This window comes from Perissodus microlepis, chromosome 16, assembly GCF_051167445.1.
Source record: "Perissodus microlepis isolate ML-2025 ecotype Zambia chromosome 16, ASM5116744v1, whole genome shotgun sequence".
NCBI lineage: Eukaryota > Metazoa > Chordata > Actinopteri > Cichliformes > Cichlidae > Perissodus > Perissodus microlepis.
The window spans coordinates 25,048,008-25,059,961 of NC_140476.1; the positions used below are offsets into that span (position 1 = coordinate 25,048,008).

At 44.7% G+C, this 11,954-nt stretch overlaps 1 protein-coding gene across 2 annotated transcripts; it reads left to right on the forward strand.

The window, feature by feature from the left end:
- The first annotated feature begins 534 nt into the window (after positions 1 to 534).
- Positions 535 to 11,370, forward strand: etv5a (ETS variant transcription factor 5a). Of its 2 annotated transcripts, none has more exons than XM_084908181.1 (13): positions 535 to 710; positions 2,255 to 2,395; positions 2,567 to 2,660; positions 2,747 to 2,794; positions 3,103 to 3,153; positions 4,756 to 4,879; positions 4,972 to 5,274; positions 5,380 to 5,690; positions 8,010 to 8,072; positions 8,415 to 8,483; positions 8,700 to 8,869; positions 8,956 to 9,063; positions 9,408 to 11,370. In XM_084908181.1, the coding sequence occupies exons 2-13, from the start codon at positions 2,348 to 2,350 to the stop codon at positions 9,636 to 9,638; spliced, it is 1,620 nt and encodes a 539-aa protein (XP_084764307.1). In that variant the 5' UTR covers positions 535 to 710; positions 2,255 to 2,347; the 3' UTR covers positions 9,639 to 11,370. The 2 variants fall into 2 exon arrangements, with proteins under 2 accessions (XP_084764307.1, XP_084764308.1); XM_084908182.1 differs by having other exon boundaries at positions 536 to 710; positions 8,956 to 9,057.
- The last annotated feature ends 584 nt before the right edge of the window (positions 11,371 to 11,954 follow it).

Here is an 11,954-nt window from a genome sequence, read left to right on the forward strand (position 1 = left end):
GCAGCTTTTCATTTCATTTTTAAAATTCATTCGCTGCCATGAAACATTTTCTTATTCAGTATCCATATTAATCCTCTGTCATTTGCGTCATTCTCCTGAAAAACTAATCTCTTACATTACTACGGTGTTAAATTTAACTTTAAATGCTCTGTGTCTCAAAAAGCACAGCTAATATCCAATTTGTTCTGACAGCATAATGATCTATCATTATATAGCACAGGAAAAAGTCAGCGTGACGCTGACGTCGCTCCGGCAGCCTCTGTGTAGGTTTCGATTTTTTGTATATTTCCACTGCAGCTGGCCCTTTAACAAACACCTCTTGGCATTGATGGTTGAAAAAATGTGAATGAAATCCAGCCATTCATAAAAATAGGCCACCACTGCGCTGTGATTGGCCAAGCCGAGCTTCATGTATAAGTCATGGCTCCGGAGAAACCATTGGCTCTTTACTTAACGGACAGATTAATTCCACCAATCAGAGTGCGTATCTTGCGTGCCGCTCGAGCCTAGGGGAGAATCGACCGGGCCATTAAAGAAAAAAAGCTCAGTCAAGTTTTGCGAGTCGAAGGGGACACATCAGTCTGTCTGTACGCAGGCGACTACAGGATTCTCGACACGCTGTTTCTTATTTCTGGATATTTTATCTTATTGTTTCGAAAAAGAGGACGTGTATATATATATATATATATATATATATATAGACAAACAAGGTAGGCTACAATTTTTATTTTGGCAAAAAAAAAACTTGCTTTTGCGAATCCCTCGTATGGGTACATGTTTTTCTAATGCTCTTTTTAGACTACGAACGAGCGCAACGCCATCTTAACCATTTTATATCTACTTATATCCGAGTGAAATAGAGTCGCTGTGTGTGTTGTTTTAACCCAGCATGTGTTGGATTTGACCCCTGGCTTATCTGCGTGGATGTTAGCTTTGGCTTATCAGCACGCTCAGGCGACTGTTTGTGATTTTTATGAATGGACTGGCCGCTTTTTTTCCACACGGATCGAGTTTCACACCATTGAGAAAAACAAGGGAGGGCTTGGTGGGTGGGGGAAGGGCGGGTAGGAGGCGGCAGCAGGGGGGTGTCGGGTGATCGTAGCCCCCCAGTCCCCGGCCAAGGCTGAAGTGCAAAAAGTTTTCCAAAAGATGTTTTCTTCTTTTAGGGAAAGGTCTGGAATGCGCCGTATGAGAGTTTACGTTTTTTTCAGTTCTGCTAAAGATGCTTAACTTTGTCTGGTTTTGGTATGTTTATGTCGCACATCGTATTTCACGTTTCTGAGCACCAGCATTGTGCCAAAACCGACTGCGGTATGCCGCTGTACTCAACGATGGTAATAAACGCTGTATGTATTAATTTCGACACAGCGCGCTTACTATAAAGACAAAGAAATAGCTAAGTATACTGTCTGAATAAAAATATTTGAAACGCCTGCTTCGTGCGTACAACTAAATTCTCACTTCGTCTAACAAATCAGTGTGAATGCGGAGGCAAAATGGAGAAAACAAATGCGCCAACTTCAGCTTAAAGTTGAACAAAAGTCCCACGTGACATGCTGTACAGTGAGTTCTAATGTTAAAAGTACTATCTGTGCTGGGCGCCTGTAAGTATTGCCCAGCAGCTATCCTTTTATTCGTCATCCATTAACGGGAGATAAGAGGAGTGAGTCATGTCTGTGTGCCGAGGGAGAACAGAGGGCAGCGCTCCTGCCCAGTGTTATTGTTTAAAGGGAACTAGTGTCACTAACTGGATGATACTGGACGCAGGGGAGCGAGGAGCTCTGCTTCTGCCAATTGGAACACCACCATTGTCACCCAACAATAGCTCCAAGCTTCTGTAAGACACTAATCAGCTCTGTGACTGGCCCATTTTCCTATCTCATTCAGGAAGCTTTGAGATTTAAAGCATGCCACAGACATCTCTCCAAGTCTTTTACTCAAGATCTCCAAGCTGATTATAGTGGAAAGTAGTGCCCACAGATGGCCAATGAGTGTGGCTTATATAACCATGTTACATGTGTTCTTTAATGATTGTGTTTACATTGGGCCTCTGTGGTTCAAAGAGCTGTTTTGTAGTTCAGATAAAGGGCACAAGAATATGGTGCAACTACACGTATACATTCCTGTTAGATGAAGTCAGAGCTCAGAAATGACAACAAGGTGTACCGGATTGTAAAATTTGACCGTAACAGTCTGTGCTTCTGAGAACAGGGCTATCCGAGCAGGTTTGTGACACATGCTGTTTGTTTTCCAGTGACCCAGAAAGTCGCTCGACGCTGTCGCTTTAAAGCGAATACCTCCCCCTCCCCTTAATTTTGTGAGCCCCCACCTAATCGACGCAGATAACATGGACGGATTCTATGACCAGCAAGTCCCATTTATGGTCCCACCCAGTGTAAGTGGACACACACAGCCTCATCACACTTTCAAACATTATCTTTACATCATGATTGGACCCCACCCCCGCCACACGCACCTGCCTTGATAGATCATCTGCATTGTCCATCGCCTATCTTCTGGTGCTGCGTGACATTTCGCATTTCTTTGTCTCTGTCCTCTCCAACAGCACAAATCCCATTTGGAGGAAGCATCTCACAGCAGGCCTCTAAACGATAGGAAAAGGAAATTTATTGACACGGAACTCGCCCAGGACACGGAAGGTAACAGCATTGGTGTCGATCAGCATTTCGAGATAGAAGCTACTGTACTTTATGATTAATATCTTTTTTCTTTTTCTTTTTTTAAGAACTCTTCCAAGACCTCAGTCAGCTCCAGGAGATCTGGATCGCAGAAGGTTTGTTCTCCATTTGTTTTTGCTCACAAACCCTCAATTCTTCTGGTAAAAGTTACATCAGTAGAGTCATGTGTTATGTGCCACTTTGTTTCTAAATAGTTAACAGGATGAAATTGGTAAAGTTATAACATCAAAGATTAACTGTTTCCGAGTTAACCTTCAGAGCAAAGTACGACTTGTGCAAACTGCTGACTAAGACCCTTTTTTCATGTTTTTTTTTTTTTCCATGTTTTTTGGAGAGTAGGACACTTACTGTGTGATGTGTGTATTCTTCTAAAACGTGCTACATTTTTCCTGTGCTTTTACAGCCCAGGTGCCTGATGACGAACAGTTTGTCCCAGATTTCCAGTCAGATAACTGTGAGTACCTGATATTTGTTGTTTATCTCTGAGTCCTACTGTTGTCGACATAGTCTTGTATTCGTCCTGGCTCTAACTAGTGAGCCTGGGCAAACCTGTGCACAGAGTCCTGCAGCGGTGGCACTTCAGGCTTAAAAACCCAACTGAAACCGCAATGTTTGCGTCTTAAAGATCTGTCTTATTCCTCCTACTGTCTCTTTTCCCCTCTTGCTGGTTCATGTCTCTGTCTTTTGTCAGAACGTCTTCACTAACATCGCTCTTTGTCTTCAAAAACACAGCTCTGGGAAAAGCTGCTCTCTCTCCTCCCTCCCTCTCTCCCGCTCCTCCATTTTGAGTTTAATCAGCCGATTGGCATGGGGCATCACATGAGCCAAGCTCCTAATCTGATTTCACACTTTCCCGCACTCAGGCCCTGCTGCTGAAGTGGGCTAGATTCCAGTGGATAGAGCTGCCTGTTACAGTCCTGCTCTCCACAAATCATGTCTTTCAAACTGTCTTCATAGGTCATTTTAAAGCTGAAGAGGACTGAGGCAGTGTATATATGTCCAAGTGGAGTACCCCCTCCCGTTCTCCTATCTCTGTTTTGGTCCAGCGCGTAGGAGGTGTAGACAGGGTGTGGTTAATGTCTCATTGTCAGGGCTGCCTTTCTCAGTTTTGGCCTCTGTGGTCCACCAGCCTGCAGAGGTGGAGAAAATGGAGGTCGATGCATTGATGAGTTTTCATAGAAGGCTCCATTCAGTGTTGTAAGTGCTGTAAAATGCCACTGTGACGTAGTCTTTGACCTTGTGCTGTCAGTATGCCGTGTGTGTGAGAGAGGGGCACTTGTTGTTGTTGCCAGGCTGCAGCTTGTTCTCTCGCACAAGTTCAGCGAAACCAGCCTTTCCAAAGTCGGCAGGACATCACACGGTGAGCCGCTCCTTCGCTTGCTCAAGCCTGACCTACTTCTGCTTTGGTCTGCAGTGAGAAAAGATGCATAATCTCCCCATTAGTTACTTTTCTCTGTGTGAGCAGTCTAACTTGAGCCATTAGGTTTCAGAGTGCACTCGGGGGAGCTCACGTGCCCATTGTTATCTCCACACAGGTCCATCAGCACGCCGAGTGATTTATTTGGCTTGTGCTCCCCTGTGCCTGGGGATCTAGTTTCTGCCTGGCTATTATGTGGCGCCCCGGAAACGGCGGCCGATCGGCAGAAAGCTGCAGCTAGTGTCTAATGGTTACAGCACAGGAGAATGAAAATCATTCACAGCCATTACATTACAGCTCCAGTGATTCATCAGTATGGGTATTGACAGCTGTAATGGGAATCAGACGAGAGGTTTGATAGCTTTTGTGTGTACAGCGCAGTTAGTATCATGCTACCTAGTGATGGTGGATAGATGGTTGTTTTCAGTCAAACGTCATTAGGGCAGATGATAAATAGCTGCTAAGTGGCTCTGTCAGTCGGGGGAATACAGACATTGTCCATGCATCCATTTATCCCTCACTTCCAAATCTGGTTAAGAGAACTGCTGCACTTATGCTTATGGCTTCAATTAGGTCATATCTGGAGTTTATCTAATGCACTCAGTCGTGTTCCTTGTCTCTGTGTCTCCTCCTGTCTAGTGATGTTTCATGGCCCGCCACCAGCCAAGATCAAACGAGAGCTGACTCCTTCCAAAGAGCTTTCTCCTTGTCACCAGGACAGGAGTCCCATGCCCTACGGAGAGAAGTGCCTTTATAGCTACAGGTATGTTGTGTCATTACGTTCCACATCCCTCTCTAAATGAAGGATTTCTAGCCAGTTTTATGTTGACCTCCGTCCCTTCTCTTGATCCCCAGTGCCTGCGACAGGAAGCCCACTCCCGGGTTCAAGCCACTAACTCCCCCCTCCACACCAGTCTCTCCTTGTGGCCCCACCAGCACAGCAGTAACCCACCCACTGAGTGAACAGACCCCCCCTCTGCACTCCCATGTAGCTAACCCAACCCCAGGCGCTCGTCCAGTGCACATCCAGCAGTCTATAACAGCGAGCACAGCCCCTCCCAATGCGCAGGGCCTTCCAGTCAACAACCACAGCCCGCCCTTTGCCGTGCCCTGTGCCCCTGTCAGCCAGGATGCCAACAGCTTCACACCTGAGCACAGGTGAGCCTCCACAGATGAACTTTGCTGTTGCATTCTGTGATTTTGATTTATTTATTTTTTGCTTTACTTATTACATCGTCTCTCTACTTCTTCTTCCGTGTGTAGATTCCAGAGGCAGATGTCAGAACCATGTTTACTTTTCCCCCCATCTGAGAGTCAAGGGCGCCCCCAGTTCTTGCCTCAGCCCCCCAGCAGCAGCTCCAACAGCCTGCCACGCGATGGCCGGCCGCCATACCACAGGCAGATGTCAGAGCCATTGGTGGCTGTGCCTCCCCAGGGTTTCAAGCAGGAGCTCGTTGACCCACGATACACAGAGCAGGGTGTCCCCGCCATGGGACCCCCGGGCCCTCCACGTCAGGCAGCTTTCCACCCCATGGCTATCAAACAGGAGCCTAGAGACTTCTGCTTCGATTCCGGTGAGTCAAAGGGCAGCACTTTATAAAATATGTGAAGCGCTCATCACCTTTCCTTGTCGAGTTCTCTGGGTACTTTTCTCTGCGCATCATTTGCAAGCTGTGTGAAAGCAGTTGTTCAGGACTGCATGTAGGGCCAACTGAGAGCGAGGAATGTGCCTGGCCATGTTTGTTCTGGGCACCAGCACATGCTTGTTAGTTTTAGTATGCAGCAGAGGTCTGGACACGGCTGCTCATTTTAAACACACAATTATCCTCAAAGCCAGAGTCGTGCCAGTAAAAGTGGCTCTTCTAGCTCAACATTAGCTTCCAAGGGAGGGAGAGAAATAAGTGGGTCACTCAGCCAGGTGCAGAGAACCTTGTCTTCACTGAGCCTACCTGGCAAGGATCTGGGCCAGTGCCCAAAACGGACAGCAAAGTTGGCTCTAAGGGCTTTGAAATTGTCAGCTTGAGGCCAAATGATGCTGCTCCTCTTTAAAAAAGTATCGCTATGAGTGAGGGCACAGAGGCTGCTTGCTCACATGGTTTAATTCAAACAAACCAGAGCGACCCCACGCCCACACAGCCAGCTGTTATCCCTGCTCTGTTGCATTAACATCCCTGTTTCCTGAAATTCTGCAACTCTTTATTTATTTTTTTTATCTTTACCCCGTCACTCACCATGTATTCCTTTTCTGTGTGCGGGCACATCACTGGCTGGCTGGACTGTGATGTAATGACAAATCCTCTTAGGTTCTTATAGCCTTTAAATACCTACGTCACAGTCCCCTCATATCTCTAGATGGAGGGGACATGTTCATGTTGGGCATATCTACATATAATTTATTCTCTTCTGAGCGTTTGCAGACCATAGAAAGACTCCAGTCTTTTCGAGAGAGGAGACCAACTCTTTCAATTGCCTACAACATGCTTTAGAGTCGCTTCTATGTCAAGGATAGATTTTCCTCAGATGAGCTGTGTTCCTCCACTAAACAACATACGTAAATATGTAAGTGAATATAGTGTCAGATAGTATTTTGCTGGCTGGTGAGCTAAGCTAGCTAGCTGGTACATTGGTATTGAGCAGTTTGTCTCCTTTGGCACATAATGTTTATCCAGGAGAAAGCTAGTTTTATGTATTGAAGCTCATCAGGCCAAACAAGAATTTGATCACATGAATGTCGAGGGAAAACAGTGGTCAGAAAGGCAAAAGGACATTCAGTGCATGTAGTTATTTTGTTTTTGGGATCAAAATTGAGCTTAGTGCTATTTTCTTCTGAGAAATGTTAGCCAACTCTGGCTTGCCTGTTTGCAAGTAGAAATCAGTGGCTTTCTACAATGGGATAAGTACCTTTTAATATGCCACATTTGGGACTCTCACACAGCAAACTACTGTCTTGAGTGGATAAATTCCGTTAATTAATCCAAACTCTTGAAGTCATCTGGAACCTTAGCTGGTCATGTCCAGATTATTATCAGCCAACTTTACTAGCCTATCATCCCAAGATTTATGCAACTAGCTGGCTATAGTTACATTGCTTGCTAATGTTATGAACAGGAAAATCACATTTGAGTAGAAATGCTAGTTGACTATCACAGGTACAGCTATCTGGTAGGGGCTGGTTCGTGTCCAGGTCAGTTATATTAATACTTGCATGTGCCTGAGTCTCACGGGTGGACGGTGTCATGCATCACTTTTGACTGATGCTAGCTTGCACACATTGCAAGCACACCTTCAGTTTACTTAAAGATTATGTATGTTATTAATAACAGCATCTGCAGAGCTCCTTTAAGAAACACTTGTTTAAGATTGATGTCTGGTTTTCTTATCAGCAGACAGGAGACAGAGCAATGGAGGTTGTGGTGTGGATGGTTAGTACACTCTGCAGAGATGCTGAAAACGGAAGGCAGGCTTTGACCCCTCAGGGGGAGGAACTGGCGTAACTTGATTGTCACTGAGATTTAATACAGCCACCATGGTGCTAATCCTATTTAAAGGCTTGGAGGACATGCAGGGGATGTTGAGTGCGGTGCAGTGTGCTCTGATCTGGGCTTTAGTCCACTCAAATGTGTAAGCAGACTATGCATTTTTCTGCACAGCTGTTGGACCTCTAGATGAACATAGGCCATGTGTGAAGTGGAGCAAAAATACAGTAATACATTAATTTAGCCTGGACAAAATTAATGTAACCACAACTCTGCTGAAGTACAGCATCAAAGCCGTGTGTCTTTGTGCACAGTGGCCTGAATATATCCATCAGTTGTTAGGTGGATTTTGATGTTTGATGTGAGAACGAGGGTGCTTCTGGTCTAAATTTAGTCTTGTATTTTCTTTGTCTACAGAAGTGCCTAACTGTCAGTCATCGTTCGGGAGAGCTGGAAGCTTCTACCAAAATAACCATGACAGTAAGTTCAGCTTCTTCTCTGCTTTTGAATCGTTTCACATGTGAAGTTTCTCCTCTGTGACCCTCACGACTTACTGAGCCACTGAAAGCGCAGCATGAGGTGGAAAGAGCGGTCAGCAGCATTCATGGGGAAGTGAATCTATCAGTCAATCCAGATGCACATGCACAGTACATTTCTAATATCACCTAGGCCTTAGTGCGCTACATCCATACAAGCAGCTCAGTTCTGTTGCTTTGCATTAAGCTTGGATGTCTGGACTGACCATGGTCACTGGCCTTCATATCAGATCAAAAATATACTCACTCTCATCTGCTGGATTTCTTCTTTTCTCTTCTGTTCCAGGCTTCTCCTTTGACAGAGATGCTCAGCTGTACTTTGATGATACATGCGTGGTTCCTGAAAGATTAGAAGGTAAGGAGAAAAACAAAAGCAGTATTATACGCCCTTAAAGCAGTGGGAATTTTCTACACGCTGCCTAATAAACAAGCGCGCTTCACCATCTGGCAGGAATGTCTCACCACACTGTGGCTGTGCTGGAGAACATTACTGATTGAGCCTTTCTCTTTTTTTCCCCTCCTGCTTGGTTCCCCTTCGGCCTCTTTCAATTCCATCCTCTCCTGCTCACAGGTAAAGTAAAACAGGAGCCTTCAGTCTATCGTGATGGGCCTCCTTACCAGCGCCGCGGCTCCCTGCAGCTCTGGCAGTTCCTGGTCACCTTACTGGACGACCCAGCCAACGGCCACTTCATAGCCTGGACTGGTCGTGGGATGGAATTCAAGCTCATTGAGCCCGAGGAGGTCAGTCCTCGCCTTTGTGCAGCATTACTAACATCCTTTGTGACGTTTGTAATCTACAGTCTTTATTTGTCTCTTGTCGTCTGTAGGTGGCTCGTCGCTGGGGCATCCAAAAGAACAGACCTGCCATGAACTACGACAAGCTGAGCCGCTCACTGCGTTATTACTATGAGAAGGGCATCATGCAGAAGGTAAAGGCACGTTCAGTTTTTTTTTTTTCTTCCCTCAGCAGCTGCGTGCTAAATGAGGCTAATATAGTGACGTTGATATTTAAATACAACCATGAGCCATCCTCTGATCTTAACCACTGGTAAATAGGCTCTCGTGCGTGTTTGTTTGATGTTGTCTGACTCAGTTTGAATTAGTGCATTAAAATGAACAGAAATCATTTATATTTTAATTTGAAAAACACAGAATAATGGTGAATTAGTTTTTTAAATCAGGTTACTCAGTAGCGCAGAGGTTTTGTACAAATAAAATGACACGTTTGTAGATCTAAAGCTCTTTATTTGATCTCAGTGTGTTTTGTCTCGTTGCTCAGGTGGCTGGTGAGCGGTACGTGTACAAGTTTGTGTGTGACCCCGAGGCTCTGTTTTCTATGGCCTTCCCCGACAAACAGAGGCCCAGTCTTAAGGCTGACCCAGACAGCCTGCCGGGGCTCGACGATGACACCGTGCCCCTCACCCACTATGACGAAACTGCTCCCTACCTGCTGGACGGCGGGGAGCAGTGTGTGGCAGGCCTGCCCTTTCCAGATGGTTACGGCTACTAAATGAGCAGTGGGGGTTCCCCAACTCACAAACACATGTACATGCAAACACTCCCAATAAGTCTGTCGGCGCCCAGTCTTTAGAATCCAGAGCTGGAGCTGCAGAGCTACTTGGATCAACATCCTGGCACTCTGCTCCTTCTTGGTTCCCTCTCCTGCTCGCTGGAAAATAGAACTCTGTTGGCTCTTCAGCTGAGAATGAAGGGAGAGGGCGGGAGGGGGCCTGCGAGGCTCCCCTACTTGCACCATCAGAGAACAAGAGAAGAGAGGGTTGTAAAACCAGTGATGGTGAACTGGACTAGGTTACTCAGCAAGATGGGCTGCTGTTGCTGTGGAGACCAAATGAATTGTGGCCACAGGCAGCCAACTTTAGGTGGACTGATAGATCTCCCACCCCTCCTTTTGTAAGAGATTGGAGAAAAAAAAATTGTTACACTTTTGATTTTGTGACAATCTGCTCTTCTTAAAACAATCAGAGAGTATAAACATGACGAATCTAATGAGATATTCTAAACTACTTAATAGTTGCCTTTATGGTCCCCAAGTTATTCATGTCACCACATTTGAACCATGAGATCCGTGAAAGGGCTTTAAATGCATTAAAACTGATTGACAAAACACACAGCATATGTTGAAAACATTTCTGTAGATAGGACAACCTTGTTTGTTTTTGTTTTTGTGCCAGCTGTTTTATGATTCTGTTAAGACTTCAGAGACCCAGAACTCTCAGGTCCTTTCTGAGGCATTGCTGTATTTCAGGCTAGTCAGTTGGTTGGGCTGCTCTCTCGTGTAAATGTTCTTTAACTGTTCTGCCCGTGTAAGAGATTGTATCCGCTTCCCTTTAAAGACTGCACCCCACAGTAAGAGCCTACGGTCTATACAGTACACTCCTCATGTCCGTTCATCACTGCTGGGTCTGTATTGCTCAAACTTAAGCATAGAACTCCCATCTCCTTTTTTTTTCTTTTCTTTTTTAAGCCTAAGAAGTTGTATGATAAATGGTCACATTGCTCATTGTTTTTTGTATTTCTGTCTGGGTGCTTAATGTTTCCTTGGCAGTGTACTAGTTCCTCTGATGCACCAGTATGGCAGGAGCATCAGGATGCTGCATGCAAAAAAGAAAAAAGAAAAGAGGTGAAACTTGGACATTTGACACCTCTGCCAATCACAAGCTGTCAGCAGGAGACCTCTGCTTCTCTTTGCATGGTGTAATCTGTTCAAGACTGTGTCCACTAACATATTGCTTTACTGTCATTGGACAAAGAAGATATTTGTGATATTCTCTGCAGTTTTTTGTGTTTATCTGTTTCTGAATGGGGGCAAAGACAAACTTATATAAAGTATATATTTTTGCTATAAGGCTGCGTTTGTTTTGATTTTAATGTATAAGCTGTATAGTTTTGGCTCTAATAGAAATGTACCTTTTTTTACAAAAACAAAACAAAAAAATCTTTTCTTGTGATGCAACTACTGCAGACTACAACTACTCTCTTTTTTTGTGTGTGTTGGGTTGGAGAAAGGCTGAGATATTATCTTGCCTGTAAAATGTATGCGTATAAAGGCCAGAGTACCAGCAAAGGCCAAAGTGAACACGTGTTCTATCACGTAATGCAACTCAGGCACAGGGTTTGTCTGCACTTGTACAGGCTTCAGCTCCCCCTCCTCACGATGTGTTTCTTACACTGCTGGCTTTCTGATAATCTGTACTGGGTACAATAAACAGTCCTTAATGCTTCACTGCCTGCACTTGTGGTGTGTTTCTGCTTTTTTCCCTTCTCCTTCCATCCACCCACTCCTACTCCTACTTGCAATGAGCCAGTCAGCTGACTGGCTGTGGTGGTCTGGCAGTCACTGCTTGACCTGGCTGATGTGTGAGTCACATGCCTCTCCTGACTCTTTCTGCTGCATTTCTTGGTAAATGATTACTTGCTTAATCCAAATGTGCTTTGAGCAATGAAAAAAGGAGACAAAGATATACATGCATTTTTTTTTTCCAATGCTATATTTCAGGTTAAGGCTTTTCAGCATTTTTGATAATCAGTTATTCAATTTGTTAAATATTTAGTCCATTGAGACCTGTGTACAAAAAACATACAGTACAACTTGAGAATTCAGACAAGTCTGCATGAAGTTTATTTAATCTGCAGTTTAACCTGTGTCCGCATCGCTAGTTTAAAGGTCATTCAATTGTCCTGTTTGTGCTAATAAAATGTATAGGCTGGCTAAATGATGTTCAGATTTTCTTATTCACACTGAAGACAAAATATAATCATTTTTCCATTACCAAATTTGAAAAGCCAACTTTATAATGAACACAAC